The sequence below is a fragment of the Rattus norvegicus genome, chromosome 8, assembly GCF_021556685.1.
Source record: "Rattus norvegicus strain SHRSP/BbbUtx chromosome 8, alternate assembly SHRSP_T2T, whole genome shotgun sequence".
NCBI lineage: Eukaryota > Metazoa > Chordata > Mammalia > Rodentia > Muridae > Rattus > Rattus norvegicus.
This window is the reverse complement of record NC_141541.1, coordinates 25,200,992-25,226,892: the sequence shown is the minus strand read 5'-3', so window position 1 is coordinate 25,226,892 and position 25,901 is coordinate 25,200,992. Positions and strand designations below refer to the sequence as shown.

At 39.8% G+C, this 25,901-nt stretch overlaps 1 protein-coding gene and 1 pseudogene across 5 annotated transcripts; one reads left to right on the top strand and one right to left on the bottom strand.

Moving 5' to 3' along the window:
- The first annotated feature begins 1,932 nt into the window (after positions 1-1,932).
- Zfp26 (zinc finger protein 26) lies at positions 1,933-22,066 on the top strand. 5 transcript variants are annotated; one of them, XM_087563049.1, is made up of 11 exons: positions 1,933-2,009; positions 2,270-2,388; positions 9,131-9,283; positions 9,722-9,804; positions 10,397-10,505; positions 12,055-12,132; positions 12,486-12,571; positions 13,331-13,457; positions 14,475-14,558; positions 15,292-15,374; positions 16,218-22,066. In XM_087563049.1, the coding sequence occupies exons 3-11, from the start codon at positions 9,259-9,261 to the stop codon at positions 18,489-18,491; spliced, it is 2,949 nt and encodes a 982-aa protein (XP_087419175.1). In that variant the 5' UTR covers positions 1,933-2,009; positions 2,270-2,388; positions 9,131-9,258; the 3' UTR covers positions 18,492-22,066.
- LOC148003974 (U2 spliceosomal RNA) lies at positions 4,214-4,292 on the bottom strand (annotated as a pseudogene).
- Positions 22,067-25,901: the final 3,835 nt, after the last annotated feature.

Here is a 25,901-nt window from a genome sequence, read left to right as displayed (position 1 = left end):
TCTGTGAGCAAATCCTGCAAGGGCCTGCAGGGCTTAAATCAGATATTCAGGACAGCGTCCGAGGCTAGCTTATAATCACAATTCACCAAGACATTTGAAACCAATCTCATGATATCTGGTTGTAGCAAGTAAAGGTGGTGACGGACAGGCTAAGTCACAGCACACACACACAGACAGACAGACAGACAGACAGACAGACAGACACACACACACACACACACACACACGAAAGGAACACTGCACGACCACTTTCATTCCAGGAGCAAACATAATATGAAGGTGTAAAGCTCTCCTAGACGGCCAGGGCTCTCTTTCTCTTTCACACACACACACACACACACACACACACACACACACACACACACACGCATGCACACTCACACATATGTATGTATACACACACACTCACATGTGCACACACATGTATGTATGTATACAAACACGCACGCACACTCACATGTATGTATACACACACTCACATGTGCACACACACATACACACATATATGTATGTATAACACACTCACACACATGCACACACACATACACGCACACACATATGTATGCGCACACTCACATGCATACACACATACACACATGTATGTATGTATGTGTTAACACACACATATGTATATACACACTCACATGAGCACACACACACATGTATGTATGTATACACACACACACACTTTGTTTTTGTTGTTCTCCTCTTCCTCCTTTTCTTTGACACAGTTTCTCTACATATTAGCCCCTGGCTGTCCTAGAATTTGCTTTGTAGATTAGGCTAGCCTCAAATTTATAGATGTCCACTGGTCTGTGCCTCCTGAGTGCTGGATTAGTGGAAGATAGAAAGTTATAGAGACAGCAAAATCACAAGATACTGGTGTGCACGTCTACAGGTATCTCATTTTAAGTGTATCTTCAATGAATACAGATATATCAATACACACACACACACACACACACATCTTGTGGCTTCCTAAGTTATATTTCTCAAATGATGTAATTTATAATAAGGTTTAAAGATTAAGTGAAGCTTAAAATTTAAATAACATTTAAAAATTAAGTAGAATATATTAACTGGTTTACTCTTAAGGAGTTTCTGTTTGTAAATGAAATTGTAAGATGGTTTTATAAGGTACACTGTTCAGACATAGGGTCGAGAGGACCGCTAATATGTTAAATTCAAGATTATAGACATTTTGGCCCTAAGTAAGTAGAATTTATTTGTCACCTCATTATTTTCATCTTGTTTTGAGATGAGTTTTCATTTTGTAGTGCTGGCGGGCTTGGGACTTGTTTTGTGAATCTAGCAGGCCTCGACTCAGGAAGATTGTCTCTGCCTCTGTGTGTTGTGGTTGCGGGAATGTATTGTCAATGGACTGATTTTTGCTTTTAACACCTTAGTTTGAGATATTTTATGAGAACACACATTTTTCTCTGTTGCCAATTTTTTGGCTGTATCAGTTGTGTTCATATTTTACATTTTTCATCAAAAAGTCTCAGGGTGAGAGGCTTTTTTCTTTTTTCATGTCCTCTCCCCCGTCTTTCTAGACCGTCTAACTATCAACGATTAGAATTTAACATGGTATCCAGATAATAAAAATAAAAATAAAGTGGTTCAGTGGAAGTGATAGGCTGGTTCACAGACCTGACACTTTATCTGCCCAGGAAGTGCAGAAACTAAGAGGAGGTGGGGAAAGTTTGTGAGCCTCCTGAGACCCCGTACTTCCCGGTCTGTGTTTAACTTTGCTCTGGGATTGGTCGTCGGGAAAGCTGTTCTCGCCCAGAAATCTTGCTCAAACTTCAATTTCATCCTTTACTGGGTTTTTAACCCCCGCTACGGAATCAATCGGCATCCAGGTCCCGGGAACCGAAATTTCTATTCCGGAAGGATTCCGACTCGATAAACGGAAGTGAACCGCGGCTCGCCTCCGTCTCTTCCGGTGTGGCTTCGCGCGGCCCCGTTCTCTTTTTCTCGACAGTAGCAGGCCGGCTGGGCGGGTTCTGGTGAGGCTGGGTGAGGGGATGGGCGGTGGCGGCGGTGGGGAGTGAGGCCCGGGTGTGGCCTCGGTGGCAGCTCCTGGCTCCGCTCGTCCCGGGGCTGCGCGTCTTGCCCGGTCGCTTCTCAGAGGCCAGGGCCCTATAGTCCTCCGGTCCTGCCGGGGGCCATTTCACTTGAACCGTATTTGAGCTCCCTGTGCCTTCGAATGTTGTCCTTGCTGCCTCGAACGCCTTTAAGGTAATCTTACAAAAATTTTTCTTTCCAGAAAGAAAAGAATTTCCGCCGCCGTTGGAGTCCAGCTTGGCTCCCCATCGCCCCACGAACCTGGCCATCCTCTTCACTGTGAGCAGTGGGAGGAATTTGATGGAACAGAAAAGTTCCAGGGTGAGGAGCTTTCTAGTCTCTCTCACTGTCAACGATTAGAACTTAGCATCCTTCCTTTTTTTGGAAACCGTTGCATTCCATTAGTTTTGTTTTATCTATCATCTATCAATCAATCTATGTTCTATCTGTCTGTCTGTCTGGCTGCCTGCCTATGTATGTATGTATGTATGTATGTATGTATGTATGTATGTATGTATGTATGTATCTATCTATCTATCTATCTATCTATCTAATCCCCCAAACCCGATGCATCCACTTAGAGTTATTTCATTTAGGCAAAAAGAGAAAGCGTTAAATGCTCAGACTGCATGTTCGTTGGTCAGTGCATGTTCAGATCACAGAGCATCTCTTACCACTTCTCTTCATCCCAACACGAAAGTATTCACAAGTGAGAAATAGGGAATTTGGCACTGAAGGGATCGCTCATGAAAATCTAGAACTTGGGACTGGAGAGATGGACTAGTGGTTAAGAGCTGACATGGCACTTCCAGAGGATCTGATTTTGGTTCCCAGCACCCATGTTAGTGGCCTGTAACAGCCTGTAAGTCCAGCTTTGTGGGAATGGGGAGACCAGAGGCTCTAGGTACTTGCAGTTATGTGGCAAACACACACACACACACACACACACACACACCCCAAACACACAATTGAATAAATAAATGGAACTCTCTTAAGGAATGAATGAGGCTTTATTTGATATATTATTATATTATTTCTCCACCTGTGAAATGAGCCAATTCAAGCCAGATTAGATCCCCGTAAGTGGAGTTACAGATTTTCATGAGCTGCTATATGGGTGCTGGGAATTGAATCCTGGTCCTTTGAAAGAACTGCCAGTGCTATTAATTTTGGAACCATTTCTCCATCTCCTTTATGATTATTATTTATTCCTTTTTGAGACAAGGTCTGAGGTCTAGGCAAGCCTATAACCCAGGGTGTCTTTAGTGCAGTCCTTTTTCAGCCTCCCTAGTGCTAGGCTTACTTGCATGCATGAACCATCATGCCTGGCCTTTAAAAAAACAATCTAGATTTCATTAGAGAAAACATGTTTGTTGGTTTACTGCTTAATGCGATCTCTTTCTATCCATGTACCAAGCTCAACCATTGTAAGACAACCATATGTTAAACTATTAGAACTTTAAGATTCAGGTCCTCTGGATTTATCTTACTGAAGTCACAGCAGTGACTTAGTTGATAATAGTTGTTAGTCAACTATTGACTGAGACCATGTCTGAGGAAGATGATAGCTTAAATCCTTGAGATTTGGGCTAGCTGAGACAACAAAATGAGATGCCCCCAATAAGAAAAATTGTCAAATTAGTGGGAACAAAAATGTTATGTATGGCTGAGAAAGTCCGGATTCTTTGAATCACAGTGGAGTAGGGCAGACTTGCTACAGGCGCTGAGAACAGAAGTGGTGGCAGGCCAAAATAATTTAAAGATGACCACACTGGTCAAGACACCTTCTGGTGCTCATTACTGATCCTAAGCAGTGGAAAGAACAGGAAGGGAAGTTAGGTCCTAAGCTATATGGTCACTCTCATTGTGCAAACCAGGGTTTGGAGTAGATTGTTTACAAGATGACAATCTAGAGAAACTTCTGGCAATCTGATGACTGTCAGCCCTGTCTAGTGAACATCTAATTCAGTGAAGATGTATTTATGTAGAACACAGTTCTGTTCAAAGTTAAACTTCAAGTAAAATCTCAGAGTAGGAAATTATTTTCACCACCTTCAAGAAGCCCTACTTCACGTTTCGAGAGTCAGATACTTAGCTCATTATAGATAAACCAGTTGGGGACCAAGTATTTAATCTCTGGGTGTATGGGGGATATTCTCATTTAAACCACTACGTGGAGGGAACATTTACTACACTTGATCTTAGCCAAAAGGCCAAGAAGCCTTTACAAAGTTTGCTTACATGTGTAAATCAAAAGGGAGTTTTAGAGGCATGTTCGGACCATTTCTTTGGTAGATGTCAGGGTGCTAGAGGAGAGCATCAGCAACTGTGGCTGCTTCAGGAGTGAACTGAGAGCTGTAATGGGATTCCTTGAGACACACAGATGGCAGTGCTGAGTACCACACGTGATACAACTCTGGAGTGTTGAACTTTTTGTCCTTAGCCAGGATGTCCCTAGTAAAGTAAAGGATAAGGACCCAACAAAAAATATAGACCTGGCAAAAGTGCAGAAGCAATCATTCCAGGACTCACTGCTCTAAGCAACAAAATCTTCCAACTCATTAATAAATTACTGAACCATCGCTTAAGATTTTCCCTGTTAGGAAATGAAATAAACCATATGAGTCTCTAGCCATTTGGAGACCAAAGTGGTGGTGGAGGTGGGGGCACTCAGAATAAAAAATTAAATATATATAATTTTTACATTTATTTAATTTGTGTGTGTGTGTGTGTGTGTGTGTGTGTGTGTGTGTGATATTACAAGTGTGAAGGTTTGGGGACGCTTTTGAGAATCTGGGGACAACTTGTGAGAATTGGTCTCTCCTAAAACTGAGACTTAGGTTATCAGGCAAACAAGTGAGCCCCTTTACCCACTGAGCCATGTTACCAGCCCCCACATACTTTTTCTTTTATACAATTTATTTTTGTTACTTTTTTGAGACTTTTGTATAGTTTATTTTGGTCATATTCACCCATCCTGCTTCCTTTCAGATCTACCCCTCTTTGAGACCTAGCTTTTTTTTTTTGTTTGTTTGTTTTTTAAATAAACCTGTTAAGCTCAATTTGTGCTGCACACGAAAAGCACATACACACTCAGAGGCATGCACACACAGATGGGCTGTTTTCTTCAGGTTCTTTTTACTTTTTAGTTCTTTAATAATAACTGTCTGTGAGTTGTAAACTGACTGGTAAAGGTCTTTTCTCATTCTGTAGCCTGCTGCCTCCCAGAAACTTTTCAGTTTCATGAAGTCCCATTTATTGTTTTCTATTGTAATGGCAGTGTCCTATTCAGAAAGTCTTTCCTTGAGCCAGTGAGGTTGAGCCCATCCCCATGATTATTCCCTATTAGTATTTCTGACAATAAACCTCCTTCCATCACACTAGTGTATCTGGTCTCACCTTGGGGTCCCTAATCCATTTGGGATTGAGTTTTTGCAGGATGATACATGTGGACATAATTGTATTTTTCTCCACATAGTCTTCCTGTCTAACCAGCACCATTTGTCTTTTTTCTAGTGCGTATTTTGGTTTCTCTGTCAACACTCAGTGTCCATAGGTGTGTGAACTTAGGTCCATGTCTTCAATTCAATTCCATGAATTTGTGTGTCTTTTTATGCCAATACCATGTAGTTCTTACTACTGTAGCTCTTCAGGACAACTTGAAATATGGAATATTGGTCCTTTCAGCAGCTCTCTTATTTATTATTCAGGATAGTTTTAACTGACTTGGATTTTTCTTTGTGTTTCCATGTGAAGATGAGAATTGTTTTTTTCAATTTCTGAGAAAAAGTTGCATTGAGATTTTTTATTGTGTCGAATCTGTAACTTGCTTTTGATAGGATGGCCTTTTATTCTATTAATCCTTCTGATTCATGAGCATCAAGGATCATTCTACCTTTTAGCCTCTTCAATTTTTTTTTTCAATATCTTTAGGTTTTAGAAGTCAAGTACTTGCTGGGCTAGACTTATCCCAATTTTTGTTATTGTTGTTGTTTTTTGAGGGTATTGTGAAAGGTATGGCTTTCTTGATTTATTTCTCAGTATGTCATTTATATAAAAGCTACTGTTTTTTGTGTGTTAATTTTGTATCCTGTTACTTTGAAAATTTATTAGCGTTATAAGTTTCCTGGCGGTTTTAGGTTTTTTTTTTTCTCTTTTTTTCCCCATTGGATATTTAATGTATTTACATTTCAAATGTTATTCCCTTTCTTGGTTCCCCACTCTCCGATTCCCCTCTCCCCCTGCTTTTATGAGGATGTTTCCCCTCCAACCCACCCACTCCCACCTCACCACCCTGACATTCCCCTACACTGGGGAGACAAACCTTCAGAGGACCAAGGGCTTTTCCTCCTATTGATGCTGGACAGTGCTATCTTCTGCTACATATGTGGCTGGAGTCGTGGGTCTCTCCATGTGTACTCTTTGGTGGTTTAGTCCCTGGGAGTTCTGGGGGTCTGGTTGATTGATATTGTAGTTCTTCCTAAGGGGTTCCAAACCTCTTCAGCTCCTTCAGTCCTTTTTCTAACTCCTCCATTGGGGTCCCTGGGCTCAGTTGGATGGTTAGCTGCAAGCATCCTTATCTGTGTCAGTAAGGCTCTGGCAGAGTCTCAAGAGACATTCATATCAGGCTCCTGTCAGCAAGCACTTCTTGACATCAGCAATAGTGACTGGGTTTGGTGGCTGCATATGGAATGGATACCCAGGTAGGACAGTCTCTGGATGGCTTTTCCTTCAGACTCTGCTCCGCTCTTTGTCACTGTATTTTTTCCCCTGGGTATTTTGTTTACCCTTCTAAGAAGGACTGAAACATCCACATTTTAGTCTTCTTTCTTCTTGAGCTTTATATGGTCTGTGAGTTTTTCTTGGGTATTTCAGGTTTTTGGGCTAATAACCACTTATCACTAGTGCATTTCATATGTGTTCTTTTGTGACTGGGTTACCTCACTCAGGATGCAGTATAAGGCAGACCAATACATGCCTGTTGTTAGCATAGAATCCTTAATCACATGTCCTTTCACATTTGCTTCAGCAAAACATTCCTTCACAGGTCTGCCTTAACTTTTCACACCTCTGTCCACTGTAATGAAACATCTCTTCATGTGTTTGCCCCATCAAACTCCATCCAGCCAACTTTCCAATCAACATAATGTTAGCCATCATGTTGTTTGTTTTATGGAGACAACAAATAGTTTCTAATCTAGAAGGTGTGCATCTTGGTGAGCTCTAGCCATTTGTATTTATTTGAGGCTAATACTGAGGGGGATTTAGTATTTCCTATCATTTGTGTTGATTGTTGTTCTGTCAACCCTTCCCTTAAACTAGTATTAGGAATTTGCTGTTTTGGATATGAATTTCTTCCTGGTTCTCCTTTGTTCATGAATGTGTTTATCTGAGGCAACGTCTTCTTTCTTGTGCTCTTGTGAATGACCCTGTCCTCTATATACATTTCTTATTTCCACAGTGTGGGCTTGGTTGTGATTTTCTTTCTTTTTTTTTAATTTGTGCTTGTCTCAAAATGTTATTTCTATTGGTTTTTGTAGGACTAGCTGACTCATTGGTTAAGAGTTACACTTGCCAAGGACCTGGATTTAGTTTCCAGCAAAGTTCCCAGTGCCTACCATTGTGGTTTATAATAATCCATAATATTAGTTCCAGAGGATCTGATCCTTTCCCACCCTCCTTGGGCTCTAGACACACATGGTGCACATATATACAATTAGATAAGATAGTCATACACATAAACATAACATTGGTGTTTTTCCTGTTTTGTTTTGTTTTTGTTTTTCAAGGCAGGGTTTCTCTCTGTAGCCCTCACCCTGGAACTCACCCTATAGACCATATTCTTCTGGAACTTACAGAGATCCACCCACCTCTGCCTCCTAAGTGCTGGGAAGGTGTGCACCATCCATCATGCCTGGCTGAGTTATTTATTAAATAATCTTTTTAAATGTAGTAATACAGAATATAGGATACAGAATGATCCAGCCTACTGTTGGTGGTGCGATTCCTGGGGTCTTGGGGTGTATAAGAAATCAGAAGGGGAAGCTAGAAGCTAGTAATAAACAGTATTCTTCCATGGTCTCTGCTTCAGGTCCTGCCTCTACGTTCTTGCCTTTAGTTTCTGCCCTGACTTTGCTCATTGTTGGCCTGTTTGTTGGAAGTGTAATATGGATAAAACATTTTCTCCCCAAGTTGCTTTGGATCATGGTGTTGTATCACTGCAGTATAAACTTTAAGATGGTGGTTTTGTCTGCATGTATGCTTGTATATTGTGTATTTATTGATGCCCAAGGATGGTAGAAAAGGTTGTTGGGTTCCCTGGGACTGGAGTTATATAGATGGTTGTGAGGGTGCTGGGAATTGAACTGGGGTCCCAAGGAAGAGTTATCTTCTGAGCCACCTCTCCAGCCCAAAGTGTTTTTAAGTAATTTATGTGCTTACTTTCCTGAATTCATATATGTTGCTTATTACAGAGTATAATTTATGTGAAAACACACACACACACACACACACACACACACACACACACACACACATTAATAAAAATGTTCTGGTGTTACCTAGAGTACTGTATTAGTTACTTTTCTGTTGGTGTGCTAAGATATTCTGACCAACGCCACTTAAGGAAGGAAGGATTTATTTTGGCCTGTAAGTTCCAGAGGGAAAGAGTTCATATAATAGTGGAGAAGGTATAACATGGCATTAGGAGCCCAAAGATCACATTTTCATGTGCACACAGCTGAGAGATCAGGAAGTGGGATGAAGTTTATAAAACCTTAAGGCCACCCTCCCTGATGCTTATTCTTAAGCAAAGATTCACCTTTTACAAACTCCGTAATTTTTCTCAACAGGGTTGCCAGTCCCCAGCCAACCATGTTCAGATACATGAGCTTGTTCAAACCACAACAAATACATACAGTTCCTCAGTTAGTGCAGGTGCTGTCAATAAGCCCATGTTATAGCGCATACATTTTTAATGGTTTTCATTATCTTACCTGCAGAGAGCTAGTATATATAAAGTCTGATGACTGCTAACTGTTGCTTTTTTGACTGCTCTTAATAGGAGTCTAAGTCATCCAGATTAAAGAGAAATGAACATCGTCATTTTCCACTTTGATGCATAAGTTTTCCTGACGTGTTCTTGGAGTCACAGGAGAATTTGGTCACATATTTTACCATCAGACTAAAACGATGGACATTACTAGTTTGTCCTGTGGTAAGTCCTGTTGTTACTGTTGTTGAGAGATTCTCTTGTAGGCCTACATAATGCAGAGCCAGAGATCGGTCAGTTTGTTATGGAGCGCTGAGGTGGGCAAAGAGAACTTTTGTATATCTAGTGTCTACTTGGGATCACGCAGTGCATAATCATCGCTGATTCTCTTCATCATAGGCAGTTCAGAGTTAGAGTTCTCAGAACTTAAGTTTCCTTGGCTTTAAAGTGAAACTAACGTACTGTTCTTGACGGGTAAGACAGTTTATCTGTTTTACAGTGGGAACTGTAAAGATTGCTGTGGCATTGTGGTTACTGGAGTTTATATTTGCAAGTTATCTTGAGCGAGCCAAGTTATGTATTACTTACAAACAGATGAGCTCCCATTCTCACAGTGAATGTGGGCTTCTTGGCAGCTGTGGATGGATGCCTCTTTTTTTCCAGAGAGTCTGTTCTCTGATGACCAAATCTGCAGTCAAGAAGAAGAGACAGAGGGAGAAAGCACGCTGGGAGAAGACTGTGATAAGGTATGGGAGAAGACTGTAATAAAGCATGCTGGGAGAAGACTGTAATAAGGTATGAGGACCCCAGCCCATTGCAGGGAGAGGTCTTCGTCTTTCCATGCAGACAGACTTCTCTCTCAGGATTACCAAAGTGGCCCTGAGAAGGACTAATTCTCCAGGAAGAGGAGCTTTTCACATTGCTGTAATGCTGAATTATTATCATTATTACTCGTTAGTCTTGACCCTTTCTGTGTCAAATACTAGTTTTTTAATAGTGTTCTTAAAGATGATAAATGTACGCATTATTTTCTCAAAAACTTTGTTTTCATATGTACCCCGTTTATAAAATATGTCCAGGAGTATTATCAAAGAAAGAGGGAAGAGGAAGAGGGTCAGGGTGTGGTGAGATAAGAGTATTAAAATGTGCCATTAAAGCCACTTGATTAGAGTAGATGGATGGAGAGTGAGTGTGGACACCAAGAAGTCGGGACTAGGGCCACCGAACTCCAGGGTAGGCATTGAGCTCCCTATCCTTATTCTTCTGAGAGGACGGTGGGGAGATTAACTTGATTGAAACAAGCATGTGTGGGTGGTTTAGGATGTGGTGACTTTTCAGGATGAGGCTGTGGATTGCGCTCAGGAGGAGTGGACCCTAAAGGATCCGACTCAGAGCAGCAGACCTGGTGATGTGGCAGTGGAGGACCACACAAACTTGGCCACTGCAGGTAAGTTGGTAGTCATTCTCATACGATGCTTCGTGTGGAGCAGGCACATACTCTGTACTTAGTGTGTTTAGAAACTTTGTCCAATCCAAGGAGATAGCAATGATAGCAGTTTCTCTTCTAATGTTTACACTAACATGCTAGTTTAATGGGGGAGGGGTGTACATCAAACTTTAGTACCTCCTATGTGGTGTATATGCTTCATTACTGAGCTTCACGTCTGGCACACTGTGGGGGTGGGTGGTTTGGGTTTTTTATTTTTATTTTTATTTTTATTTTTTATTTTTTATTTTATTTATTTATTTTTGAGATTTAAGGTGATGGTAGTGCACCCCTTTAATTTCAGTCTTGGGAGGCAGAGACAGGTGGAGGTCTGTGATTTCAAGGCTAGCTTGATCTTACATAGTTCCAGGACAATGAAGCTCTACTCAGAGAAACCCTATCTCAAAAAGAAAAGCAAACAGAAGGTTTATTGGATTAATTGTCTTTTTGTGTATGAGTGCATATATGCCAACAGCATATGTGGATATCAGAGAACAGCTTACTGGGAGTCAGTTCTCTGTGCCTACCTTGTGTTTTGAGGAAGGGCCATTCTCATTATTTTTGCCACTGTACTTCTATCCAATTCACCTATTTCCGCCTCTCATCTCCCTGTATGAATGCTGGGGCTAGAATTACAGATGGGTGCCATTGCATTTGATTTTTTAATACTTAATGTCCTAGTTTGCTTTCTGTTTGTTTGCTGTGATAAAACACTGAGTAAATAAGCAACTTGGGGAGGAAAAGGTTTCTTTGGCTCACAGGGTGTCCTCCATCCAGGAAGGCCAAGGCAGGAACCTGAAACAAAAACCACGCTTACTCCCTTAGCTTGCTCAGCCACCTTTGTTCAGATGTGGCAGAAGGTCTGCATCAGTTAACAGTCCAATAACAGTCTCCCCACGGGCCAGACTGAGGGAGGCTATTCCGTTGAGGTTCCTTCTCCCTCAAATGTGGGTTCTGCTGATTGAACCCAGGTTATCAGTGTTATATGGAAAGCTTGTGTACCTGATGAGCTATCTTGATGGCCCACTGTGGTGGTCCTTAAAGTGTGCATTACCTACTTCTGTGGAAATGTGTGTTCTTGTCTTTACCTTTGACAAATGGATGAGCACTTTCTAGTTAGTATTCCACTTTATGACTATATCTGAATTTGATGAACTATAATATTTGTAAGTTAATGGTTTATTTCATTCCTTAGCAAATATTGCAGTGATTGATTTTGTCAGAAATGATAATATGAAGTTGACTAATATTTTAGTGCTCAGAGATCCTTGGGGTCATGGGATTAGAGCTTTGTCTTTTTAGTCCTTTTTGAAATAATTGCTGTTCTTATTAGAATTATGGACCAAAACCCAGGTTTGATTGTGCATGCCTGTAATCTCAGTAGGCTTGCAAGTTTTAGGGTCTAGCCTGGATTACAAGAAACCCTGTATTGAAAAGAATATGTATTATAGACCTGAATCATAGAAAAGTTTGTCATTTGTTCTATTAATGCAACTTTGTCTGCATAAAGGATATCAGACACTTATCAAGCCCCTTGCTTTGACTTGCTTGAAAGAATTGGGGACCACACAGAAGGTAGTTCCCCAAGGTGAAGGTTTATGAAGAACAACATTCACCAATGATATACATCATCGATTCCTTTAATATTTTTCTATGGTATACTTTAAATAGTTGATTCTCCTGCCTTAGATTGATGTGTGCTGGGATTGCTGATGCTCACACCGTGCTGTACTATTATGATATTTCTTGCCTTTTCTCTCTGGTACCATGTTTTTATTTTATTACCATGTATTGGTTTTGGCAGAATTAGTAGTTTGCATTTTTTTCTCTAAATCTTCAGTTTGCTCATGAGCCAGGCTTATTTATAAAAGCATGGAGACATTTTAAACTTCTTTGCTACACTGTTCTATTGCTTAAACCTAATCTTGGGTTTAATTCCAGAATTGGAAAAGCAACTACAAACCAAAGATTCAGCACCAGAGCAGGATTTTCTGGCGAGACACACCTTCATGGAGACACAGCAGGTGGTAAGTTCAAGGAAAAGAATATTCCTTATTTATGCACTTAGCCAAGATTGGCAGGTTTGTTTGTTTGTTTGTTTGTTTGTTTATTTTTTAGTAAAGTCATGTGGAGAACTGGGTTTTTCAGTAGAAGGAACAGTCTCTTAGTGCAGAAGATGAGTACTAAGGGGATCCAAAGTTAAAGTGCAGCTGACCAAGAAGCACCTTTTCTCCTGAGTAGACTTACCCTCACAGCAAAACAAAGCAGCAAACCAAAATTCCTCGCCATGACTGACTTTTCTAGTTGAATTTCTTCAGAAAGGCATGTGTCTTACATTGGTGAGGGATTCCCCTGAAAACCATCTTAGCGCTTTAGTAATCATCGACCGGTCTTAATTTCTGTTAGTGATTAAGTATTTATTATTTTGTGTTCTGACAAATGGTAAAGATGAAAATCTTCATTTTAAAAGAAGTAAACTTAATTTATAATCACATAACAAGTTTGAAATATACTTGGAAATGTGCCATAAGATAGGGGGTAAGATAAATAGAGTTCCTTATGCAGTTAAGGTAATGTAAGTTTATTCGCAAAAGGTGCAGCAATCCGTGAGTTCTGCAGGTCTACAGAGTGACTGGATAGAGAGATGCTCTAGGGATATTGAGACCTGAGATAGGTATGATGGGGAACCTTAGTCTCTCTTATAGGCACAGGTGTTATCTCCTCGTTCTCCAGTGAGCGCAGGTGATATTTACTTTGCTTAAGCTGGCATTTGTGTGATGGTTCAGGATGCAGTGACCTTTGAAGATGTGGCTGTGGACTTTACCCAGGAAGAATGGACTTCCCTGGATCCAATTCAGAGAACCCTCTACCGAGAGGTGATGCTGGAGAACTACCAGAACCTGGCCACAGTAGGTGAGACTGCCACCACTTGTTCTAGCTTCATAAGAGTACAGAAATACTGCTCTAGAGTATGATGTCAGCTCAGAGAACAGAGGGGAATAGCAGGTGAGGTCCCTTATCATAATTTAATACATCATGGTAGTTCTCAACTAACGGTGGTTAGTAGCATCACTACTGCTATACTAATAATGTTATTCTAAAATTCTTCCTCTTCTTGATTTGTTTTGTTAGGTTGGCTTCAAGCTCTCAGCAATCCTCCGGTCTCAGTTTTCTGAGAGCTGGGATAACAGATGTGGACTGTCGTACTTGACTGTCATTCTTAACCATCTTTTTGAATCTGTTTCTAAAGATAAGAACTAGGGCTATCATCATTCCTCCCTATGAGGATGAAGACCCACGCTGGGCACATTTCTCTGTTGTAGAGTGCTTGTTTAGACACATGAGGCCTTGGGTTTGATCTGTATTCCTGGGGGTGGGGTGACTAAATAATACTGTAATTCATAATTAAATAACACTGTATTAAGTTTTATTGGGAGAAATGGTTTAGTGTATTTTATTTTACATTTTTTAAAGCATAAAATTTTCATTAATAATGAAGGAATAGGAATATTACATGTCATTAATAGTTTATTTATTTATTGACAGTAGTGGGGGTAATTTAGAACCTATAGTCCTGGTAAGTGCTCCACTACTGAACCATACCCTTACCGTTTTTTGGTTTCTCGAGACAGGTCTCACTCTAGTTCTATAGCCGTGACTGTCTTGGAACTCGTTTCCTCTTGCCTCAGCCTTGCGGGTGTTGGGATTACATCTCTGCGTAAACAGTCTTGGTTCTTTCTGGTGGTTTTTAAATGTGTGTTTAATTCTGAATCTGGATTTGATGGATCATAGAAATTTTCTAGTTACCAAATAGCATAAATATTTGTATTCCGAAGTCTTCGTTAATAATTTTAAGTCTTTCTTGAGAAATGTTTTCTATGGCGAGTGTACATGAGCCTTTTCCATTGATGTATATGTCTCGGTGCCTAGGAGGTCAGCTATTTAAACCCAGCCTGATCTCTTGGTTGGAGCGGAAAGTAGAGTTGACAGTAATGGAGCAAGGAATTCTCCAAGGTTAGTATTTGTTGAAAACTTTTCTTGTTGTCAAATTCCGTATGTTTGGAAGTGTGATGAGGGCACTGTTAAAGGCCACCTTTAATCCGAAGGCCGAGGGCTTAGAAACACAGTTTCCTTGGAAAAAGCTAATGTGAAGCATCTGTGATGCACCCGTTTTTTATTTTCTCTGTTTATTCTGTTTACTATCCCATTTAATTTTAATAGATCTATACATTATTATAGCTATGACACCATATCCTGTGCTTGTCAAATTTTAGACTTAGCCGGTTGCTTTATTCTCTCTTAGTTTTATTGTCTAATGTATTTTAATATGAAAAAAACACAAGTGAAATTCTGGTCTGCAACTCAACTTTATTGACCAGACTGGCATGGGACTTACAGAAGTCTGCTTGCCTCTGGCTCCTAAATATGTGCACCACCACTCCTGACCAAATGAAGTGGAGTTTTTTTGGGTGTTTTAAAAAATTTAACTTTTGGGTTGGGGATTTAGCTCAGTGGTAAAGCACTTGCCTAGGAAGCGCAAGGCCCTGGGTTCGGTCCCCAGCTCCGAAAAAAAGAACCAAAAAAAAAAAAAAAAAAAAAATTAACTTTTAATTTGTTGTGCAAGTGTGTGTGTGTGTGTGTGTGTGTGTGTGTGTGTGTGTGTACACATACATACACACACATATATATGTATATGTGTATATATATGTATATATATTGTTTTGTTTGTTTGTTTGTTTTACTTTAGAATGGGAAATGCACCTTAAGACAAAAAGGACAGCACTTCAGCAGGATAGATTTTGGTCAGATATGTCAAATGGGATGCAACTGGTAAGTCTCATAAATTTACTTTTATATTTATGGGTGCTTTGCCTGCTTTACGTGTTCCATGTTCATTTTTGGTGCCCTTGGAGAACAGACAAGGGCATCTGATTCCTTGGAACAGGAGTTATAGACAATTACGAGCTGCCCTGTGGGTGCTTGGAAACTAACTTGGGTCCTTTGGAAGAGCAACAAGTGCTTTTAATCCCTGAGCCATCTCTCCAGCCCCAGGATATTTCTTTTTAAAAAATATTTTATTTGAGACTATCGCTTTTAATGTATTTTGATAATAATCAACTCCTATTTCTCTTGACTCCTTCAAGATCCCGCCCCCTAAACTCTACATTCTTTTTTAGAGTCCATTTGAATTTGCGCTAGCCAAATCATTTCTTGGTGTATATAAGGCTATTCACTGAGCATGGTTGACCTACTAGGAGCCATACTCCTAAACTCAAAACTCATATCAGTTGTCCTTAGTTTCTCAGTCAGGGGTGGGGGGAACAATATCCTAATGTCCAAGGTCAGGGAAAATTAGGGATTTACTAATAAAAACAGATTCAAATGAAAGATTTGAGAGAATTAGCTGTAAACAGGCAAGGGAACTCTTTTATCTTTTCCTTTTTTCTTTACTTTTTTTTCTCTTCAGAGTGAGGCACACTACCACTGAAGGTAGCCTTCCCTTGTAGCACTCGCTTCAGCCTCCAGAATGTTGGGATAGTAGTAAGCCAGTATACTCCGCATAAAGTGATGCCCCACGTGTATTGTGAGGTTTAGTGCATCAGAATTCGACATAATAGCTGCCTGTACAAGCCTGAAAAATCCTCTAATCCTCTTTTTACCCTTTATCAATAGGGAAGAGAACTCAGTGGAGGGGAGCTGGGTGACTCTATTCAAGTTGGAACGGTTTTTAGTGAAGATTCATGCCCTCAGACTTACATTAGTACTCCAAGTACAGAGGACACTTCAGCATGTCATTTACGTGGAAAAGATTTTCTGCCACCCCTTAAAGAAACTTCTACTGAAGAGAACATTCTTCAGTTGAACCAGTGTGTAAAACCTTTGACTTTGACACCAGATGTATCCCAGAGAATGTGCACTCTGGAAAAATCAGTTGAATGCAGTGACTGTGGGAAAACTTTTGTTAATGAGTTAGAACTTCAGGCACATAGTTCTTCTCATAGTGAAAACAATCTCCACAAACCAGAGGAGTGTGGACAAGCTTTTACTCATCCTGTAAGCCATGATGGGCATGTAATTCCCACTGAAAAAAAATACTATGAATGTAAGAAATGTGAAAAGTTTTTTACACATCCTGTGTACCTTAATATCCATGTGCAAAGCCACACTGTGGAGAAACCCTATGACTGTAAGGAATGTGGAAAAGCCTTCACCGAACGCTCAAGCTTAATCGTCCATCTCCGACAACACACGCGAGAGAAGTCTTATGAGTGTAAGGAATGTGGGAAAACCTTTATTCAACCCTCACGCCTTACAGAGCATATGAGAAGTCATACAGGAGAGAAGCCGTATCAGTGTGACCAGTGTGGGAACGCCTTTGCGTCTTCCTCTTACCTTACTACACATTTGAGGACTCATACTGGAGAGAAGCCCTTTGAGTGTAACATATGTGGGAAAGCGTTCACACGCTCTTCTTACCTGCTAGGTCACATACGAACTCACACAGGTGAAAAGCCCTATGAATGTAAAGTATGTGGGAAAGCCTTCAGTGGCCGTTCTTGGCTTACGATACACTTACGGAAACACACTGGCGAGAGACCCTATCCGTGTACAGAATGTGAGAAAGCCTTCACTAGCTTTGCTCAACTAACTGAACATATAAAAACTCACACTGGTGAGAAGCCCTTCCGGTGTAAGGTATGTGCAAGGACCTTTAGAAATTCCTCATGCCTTAAGACTCACTTTCGAATTCACACTGGAATAAAACCATACAAATGTAATTACTGTGGGAAAGACTTCACTGCACGTTCAGGCCTTACTAAGCATGTACTGATTCACAATGGGGAGAAGCCCTATGAGTGTAAGGAATGTGGGAAAGCCTTCAGTACATCTTCTGGCCTTGTTGAACATATAAGAATCCATACAGGAGAGAAGCCCTTTGAATGTTATCAGTGTGGGAAAGCCTTGGCTCATTCCTCATCTCTTGTTGGGCATTTACGAACTCATACTGGAGAGAAACCCTTTGAGTGTAATCAGTGTGACAAAACATTTACACGATCTTCTTATCTTCGCATTCATATGCGAACTCACACCGGAGAGAAACCATATGAATGTAAAGAGTGTGGGAAAACTTTCCCTGAGCGCTCATGCCTTACTAAACACATACGAACACATACTGGAGAAAGGCCCTATGAATGTAAGGAATGTGGGAAAGGCTTCATTAGCTTTGCTCAACTGACAGTACACATAAAAACCCACAGTTCCGAGAGACCTTTTCAGTGTAAGGTATGCACAAAATCCTTTAGAAACTCTTCATCCCTTGAGACCCACTTCCGAATTCACACTGGAGTAAAACCCTATAAATGCAGTTACTGTGGGAAAGACTTCACTGCTCGTTCAGGCCTTACTATACATTTACGAAATCACACTGGGGAGAAGTCCTATGCATGCCAAGAATGTGGAAAAGCCTTTAGCACTTCCTCAGGCCTTATTGCACATATAAGAAGTCACAAAGGAGAGAAACCCTTTGAATGTGACCACTGTGGGAAAGCCTTTGCTTCTTCCTCTTATCTTAACGTGCATTTGAAAATTCACACTGGAGAAAAACCCTTTCAGTGTACAGTATGTGGGAAAACATTTACATGTTCTTCTTACCTTCCTGTTCACATGCGAACTCACACTGGAGAGAAGCCTTTTCAGTGTATAATATGTGGAAAGTCATTTTTGTGGTCCTCCTACCTTCGAGTTCACATGCGAATTCACACTGGAGAGAAACCCTATGTATGCCAGTACTGTGGAAAAGCCTTTACAGAGCACTCAGGCCTTAATAAACATTTACGGAAACACACAGGAGAGAAACCATATGAATACAAGGACAGTGGGGAAGCCTTCACTACTTCCACTGATGCTAATGAACATGAAACTCCCCATTGGGGGGAGAACCTTTGAATGTAAGGGATTCAGAAAATTGAGAGCCCTTAATCTATCATTTGCAATCCAAATTCATAGTCTGTACAAGTCTTATTAATAAGCAATGTATAAAAACATTCATTTGCTATGTGCTGTAAAAGCAACTCATTCTGAGGATGCTCTGAGTTTAAGGATTGTGGGAGAAATCAAACTTTCATGGTCTATGTATGAACTGAAGGTTTGTAATATAGGGAACGAGAACCTTTAGTGTTTCCATGTGTGTAGACACAAGACCTATAGAAACGTCATAGATGTTGTTCTTTGTTCACTTACGGTCTCACGGTGGAGCAGCATCTTACTGAAGCTTGGGAAGTAACTTTTTACATTTGACTTTATGTGGTGTTTACAGCCTGAACACAAGCTACTTGTGTGTAGTAGGGAATTTGCTTCAGTGACTTGGATGGCAACACTTGGATTTCCTGGGTGCTTCTATATGAACTTTGAATATTTCTACATTTGTTTATTATTATGACTTCAATTATGAATTTCTAAATTCCATTGTTGGTTTTCCTTTTTAAAATATTTCTGTTTGATATGAATGAAACTATTGTTTTTTTACCTAGTATCTGTCCTATGTCCCATGTCAGCTTGGGAAGTAATGGACACAAACTCCCATCTCCTCATTACTTGTTACTTATTTGTTGTGTCTTGCACCCGTTGTACATTGTCCATACCTCCCCTCTCTTTGTTGTTGTTTCTTCTTCTTTTTTTTTTTTTTTTTTTGAGACAGTCTGACTTTGTGGCCTAGCCTACTATGAAAATCATGTAGCCTAGACAGATCCCTAGCTCATGGCAGTCCTGGCAGCCTTCTCAGTGCATAGATTACAGGTGCGAGCCACCATACCTGGCTCTTTCTACTGTCTTAAAAAACCATCATGTTTTACAATAGTGTTCAAGTACTAAACACAGGTACGTTTGGATCTGACCAACACAAATCCCTCACTCTGAGTTCCAAATCTTTGGTAGCCATTATTCCACTCTGATTGGAGCTCAGCTTTTCTTTAGGTTCTGCTTCTTCGATCATGTAGTGTCTGTAGTAACTCTACTTAGCTTCTTTATTTTTGTGACAGGGTCTTGCTGTAGCTTAAACTGACCTCAAACTCGCAACCTTTTTGCCTCAGACTTAACTGCTGGAGTTATAGGCATATGCTGCCATGCCTACCTGGTGTATATCAATTTACATGATGTTCTTAAGGTGGAACTGTGGTATGGTCAGTTATTTTAAGACATTTAATTATTCTTTGGTCTCTATGGATACCTAGTTTCCATCCCTTGCTTGTTAGGAGTATTGCTGCATTGACTGACTATAGCTGTCTCTTTAAATTTGAGTTCATTCAGATACAATCCTTAAAGTGAGTTTGTTATTGTAATGATAAATATAAGTCAGTGCGTATGTAACAACGGCCCACTTATATTACCAATGACGTACCTAGTCTTTGTATTGCTTATCTTCTTTTTCTTTCTATATGCCGTTTAAAAATGTGAGATGATGGTATCTTCAGATTTGATTTGCAGTTTTCTAATCTATAAACAATTTGTATATCTTTGCTAAAAATATTGATTTCAGTTATTTATCAATTTTAAAATCAAGATAAGTGTATTTTGCTGTGAAGTTAACTGAGTTACTATGTTTTAGACATAGACCCATTGTAATATATATGGTTTACAGATTTTCTTTTGTCTGTGTATATGCTTTTCCAGATTTGTTTTTTGTATTGTTTTGCAAAATCTTTAGTTTGACATGGCCCTAATTCTTTATTTTTGCTTTTAATGCCCATGGCTTTTTTTGTCAGCTCTAAAATTCGTTGCTGGAGTATCTCGAAGCATTCTTAGAGTTTTATTGTGCTACAATTTTAGATTTTACTTTCAGGGGTTTGTTTGTTTGAGGTAATCTCACTAATGTAATCCAAGATAGCATAGAACTCACCTTGTAGACCAGGCTGGCCTTAAACTTGGAGCAGTATTTCTTTCCCAGACCGCTTGAGTGCTGAGATTTTGGATTTGAGCCAGCCTATCCAACTTAACTATATTTCTTTTATGATTATTTAATTACATTTTCTTTTCTTTTAAAGCCATAAGAGTGTGTGTGTGTGTGTGTGTGTGTGTGTGTGTGTGTGTGTGTGTGTGTACTTTCTGTTTCTGTATACTGTTATTGTTTCTGTTTTGGTGCTAGGAATTAAATTTGTGGCCTCAAGAATGCTAGGTATGTGCTCTACCATCAAGCTATAGTTCTAAATTCATGTGGACCATAAAAAAGGGTTCTTTTGTTTTTTGTTTGTGTTTGGGGTAATCTCTCTGTAGATCTGGCTGGCCTAGAACCTGCTATGTAAACCAGGTTAGCCTGAAACTCACAAGAGATCTACCTGTCTGCCTCCCAGAGTGCTGGAATTAAAATTATGCGCCCCTATGCCTAGCAATGACTGTGCTTATTTGTAAACAATTTGTTTATATTGTTTGTATCAACATTTTACTGATTGATTTCTGCCTACACAGTGGGTTTTATATTTGCTGTTCTTTCTTAAGACAAGGTTTCATGGAGCTTAGCCTGGCTTTGAAATTAACTAAATGGTCAAGAACAACCTTGGACTTGTGATCTTCTTGCCTCCATCTCCCCAGTAGGATTCTTGGCATGCACCACCACATTTGCAGTGCTTGAGTATCGAGCTTCACACTAAGTGAACTTCTCCAGCCCTGTAATACATTGTTAAGCCTAAAGTTTTGTTTTTACTGGGTTTAACTGAAAGGTTTTGGTTTTTTATGACTTTGTCTTTTTTTTTTTTTTTTTTTTATAAACCTGTGAAAAAAATGCCATTAGAATCGATAATGTAGTGTTAATCTACAAAGCACTTTGGGTAGGATGGACGTTGTAACAATGGTAATTCTCCAAGGTGTGTGGCTTACCATGCAATTTGTTTATAGTTTATAGTTCTTGGTAGTTTATACTTTTTCCTGTTTAATTTTGTTCTCTATCATTTTATGTAGCTTTACATGTTATATAGTATTTTGCTTTTTAAATTTGTAGTATGTAAAGACACTATTGACTTGAAAAATTTTACACTTTATGAATTTCTTATAGTTTTTTTTTCATGGATCCCCTGTTAACTGAAACCATTTTACTTTTCTTACTTGTGTGACTTTTTTTCTTATCCCAATTGCTCCATCTAGGCTTTTCCCAGCATTTCCTGACAAAAAGAAGGAAAGGTAGGTACACCTGTCCTTGACAAGTTGGAGCTTTGTAACCGAATGAAAACTTAACTTGTTTTTCATGTACTGCCATTATTGATGAAGTACATTTCTATCTAATTTATTGACTTAAGCATCAGTTGATATCCTATGTTACACGATCCTGTACATTTCCTGCAGTGTACAAATCGTACATGGACTTTTCTTTGATTTTGTTCATTCAGTATATCACATTTATTTGTATAAACCATTTTTGCATCCCATTTATAAAATCAATCTTGATCATAGTTTGTACGGTCTTTTTAAAAATTATGTTATAAAATTACCAGGAGATTGAAATTGTCTTAATAAATAATAATTTTTATTATTTATCATTGAGACAGGGTCTTGCTGTATAGTCCAGGCTTGGCTTTGAACTCACTGTGTAGCCCAAACTGACCTCAAACTAATGATCCTCCAGCATTAACCTCTCGTGTGTTGTGGCTTCAGTAATGGTCCACTATGCTTGACTGTTTCGAAGGACCTCTCTGTGCTCTCAATAAGTGACTCATTTCATTTTTTTAGGGCATAAATAGATCAAAAAGAGGTAAGATGTTTACTTCATTGCAATGGTGTCATGGTTGTAAAGAGATCCCAGAAATAGAATACTCAAGTGTGGAAAGCAAATATTAGTTTATATGTAGAGAGAAATAGCATTATGATGTAGTATAAGACTGTTCAGCACTCTTTTTGACAATGAATTGACATTAACATTGAGTCTTAAAATAACTAAGGAAATTGTAGTTGAACTAGACTTGAGACCAAATGGATCTAATAATTCTATATATAACATTCTTCACAAAAGCCAGAGAGTATATTTCACATGGTATAGTATAAAAAAAATCTTGCAGTAGACTCATCAAACTTTATTTTAAAAATAATTCTTAGACAAGATTGAGTGTATTTAGCTTTTGAGAGAGTCTCATTGTGCATCTACATACCTCTAGCTTCCAATTGTGCCTCAAAAATAAAAAGCTACATTGTGTCAATATAGTTAGAATTGGCACTGATTTTAACTGCATTGTGTTAATACAGTTAGAATTGGCACTGATTTTAACTACATTGTGTTAATACAGTTAGAATTGGTACTGATTCTGTCTGCTGAATCTAGATCCAGACTAAATATATCTCTCATCTGACACAGTTATTTTTGTATAGTACAGTTGTTTTTTTATTTGGGCTTGGGATATACAACATGACATGTTGGGGTCAACAACTCAGGAATTGACTTTCTCCTTCCATCCAGTGGGTCCTGGGAATTGATTAGGTGGTTGGGCTTGGAAGTAAGCAACTCTCCCTGCTGAGCCAACTTGCCTGGTCTACATAGTTATATTTTATATTTGATATGAAAACATGTAATGTCTTAGCAAATTGCAAAATACATAGTTGTATAGGCTCTGGAAAAGAATGTTTATATTTATCGCAGAAAATGCTGATTGATGTGGCAGGGACTTCTCTTGGAGTGTAACCAGGAAAGCTTTAGGCTTTATAGAGTCTTCATTTGCCAGGAGCTTAAATGGGCCACTTAACCAACACTTAATGTCTTAGTTTTCGGTGGACAGTGTAATGACACAGTGTAATTGTCATTCACTGTTGTCACGATGATGATGTAACATTAGGTCTACTCTTAAGTGGTTACCTAAACCTTAATCACTGGCAGTCTCTGTTGTGGTTTACTTCATGACTGACCTCCCGCCCGCCCACCCGTCCGTCCGTCCGTCCGTCCGTCTGTCTCAGATTCCAAGTGTAATACATTTAATGTGCAGAGGTTTTGCTTGTTTTTTGTGTGTTTGAGTTGCCAAAATGTATGTTGGTGAACCAGGTACATGTCTATGTCCTCCATGTGTTTGCTAGAAATTTATCTCAGGTCTTCTGGAAGATCAGCCAGTGTAGCATAATTGAAGCCAGGTTGAATTTTGTTTGAAAGCTGTGTTTTGAAAGTCAAATGTCCCTTTTAAGCCTATGTGTTTGGATATGTGCTCTCCCCCAGCTGGTGGCACTGTTTTTCAAGACCGTGGGTAGGGGTTAGTCTTTGAAGGTTATACCTGCCAACAATTTTGGTCCACCTCTATTCTGATCTGCCAAGGTATGAACAGTCTCCACTAGAGGCTCCTGCTGCTGCAGAACCACTCCAGCCACCATGCCTTTCCTGCCATGAGAGATTTTACCTTCTCATTCCATGACCTCAAACTTTTCTTTTTAAAAATACTGCTTCTGTCAGGCATTTTTGACAAATAATACAGAACACACATAACTTTAAATTTAATGTGTATGTGTGTGTGCATACACACATCATATATGTATAAGTGTATACATGTACCTGAGGCAGTCAGATAGATGAGTGTGTTAGATCCCCTGGAAGCTGGAATTACAGGGTAATGTGAGCTAATTAACTACTTGGGCACTTGCAATTAAAGAGTCCTTTGCAAGAACAGGAAGTACCTGCTAAACCATCTCTTCAGCTTCTCTCTCTCTCTCTCTCTCTCTCTCTGGCTACTTGCATGTTTCAAGAGAGTGTCTTAAGTTTTTGTCATGTTTATCTTCCCTCCCTCCCTTCCTTCCTTCCTTCCTCCCTCCCTCCCTCCCTCCCTTCCTTCCTTCCTTCCTTCCTTCCTCCCCACCCCCTTCTCTTTCCGTGTGTATGAGAGGGAGAGAGAGAGAGACAGCTAGAGGGAGGGAGGAAGGGGGCTGTCTTACGTATTTCAGACTGTCTTCAAATTTGGTGTGTGGTCAAGGATGAACATGAACTCAGACCTGCCTCTACTCCCAGCGTACTGTAGCCATAGGGAGTGTTTGGTGTTGAGGATGGAACCTGGACCTTCATACACACTAGGCAAGAACTCTTTACAGCTACATTAACCTTTTCAGATGAGTATATAATATACTTCACTTATTATAAACACCTTTACCTCATATTGTCTTCTTCTGATCTCCTGCACCTAAGGCCCCCATCTTCTGTACTTTCAAGTCTTTAAAATTTTTTTCTGTACATGAGAGAAAATAGTTATTTGGCTCTGGATCTGGCTTATTTTGCTTAGTAAGCCTTTTGGTTCCATCACGTTCCCTACAAATTGCCTACTTTTTTTCTTTGAATAAAACTCCATTCTGTATGCCATATTTTTTTTTCATTTTGTTATCATATGTGTTTGTTCCCCATGTGTATGGTTATTGGATCTCCTAGAACTGTAGTTATTGGTTGCAAACCATCCAGCAATGGTGCTGGGAACCAAATGCTGATTTTCTGAAAGAGCAATTTTGGCTGCTGAGTCATCTCAACCCTTGTTTGTTTGCTTGTTTCTTTAACACAGCCTTTCTGTGTAGCCCTGGCTGTCCTGGAACTCACTCTGTAGACCAGGCTAGCCTTGAACTCACATTAGCCTGCTTCTGTCTCCTGAGTGATAGGGTTAAATGTGGTCACACCAACTATGCTACTTGAGCACTGTTACTGTTAACATGGGTTTGCAGACAACACATGTGTGCCTGCTTGAATTTATGTGCACCCCATAAATGCAGGTCTCTGAAGAGGCTTAGAAGAAAGCATAAGAGATACTCCGGAGATGATATTACAGATAATAGTGAGGTGCCTGATGTGGATGCTGGGAATGGAACCCAGGTCCTCTGCAAGAGCAGTGAGTGATAATAACTGTTGCACCATCTCTCCAGTCTCCACTGGCTAATATTTAATATACACTGATACGGTGAAGGCCGTAGCCTGAGGAGAAATACCCTCTCCTCAGCTTTGTCCAAGGACAGTTCCTTAAGTTCCAGAAAAACACAAGTGGATTGGCCACCTTCATATAGATGGTCTGCTTAATGTAACAGCTAAGAGTTCTGGGGCATAGCTGGACAGGAAAGATGTCACAGCCTGCCTACTATATACTGTGAGGGAACCCTGGCTGCCAATGTTGTATATTGATGAGATTAATATTTGTAACAGCTAAGAACTCAGAAACAACAACAAAAACCTCTAAAGAGCGTAGTGATTGCTGGGAGAAGAGTCATTCTCCCCAGTGGTGTATTTACCTGTAATTTGTCCATGCTTCAGTAATTAGCTCCCACCTATGCTCATGAACAGTTCCAATGGTTTTGGGGCATTCACATACACAAACATATAGAAGGGACTTGTTGGAATGGAGTTCAGTGACACTGAGAGATGAAAGCAATGTG

Excerpts from the sequence above, each read along its gene's own strand:
- Zfp26 (XM_087563049.1), top strand. The coding sequence starts at position 9,259 with ATGGACATTACTAGTTTGTCCTGTG. Across the intron at positions 9,284-9,721 it reads CATTACTAGTTTGTCCTGTG|AGAGTCTGTTCTCTGATGAC; the intron begins GTAAGTCCTGTT and ends CTTTTTTTCCAG. Across the intron at positions 12,572-13,330 it reads TCATGGAGACACAGCAGGTG|GATGCAGTGACCTTTGAAGA; the intron begins GTAAGTTCAAGG and ends GTGATGGTTCAG.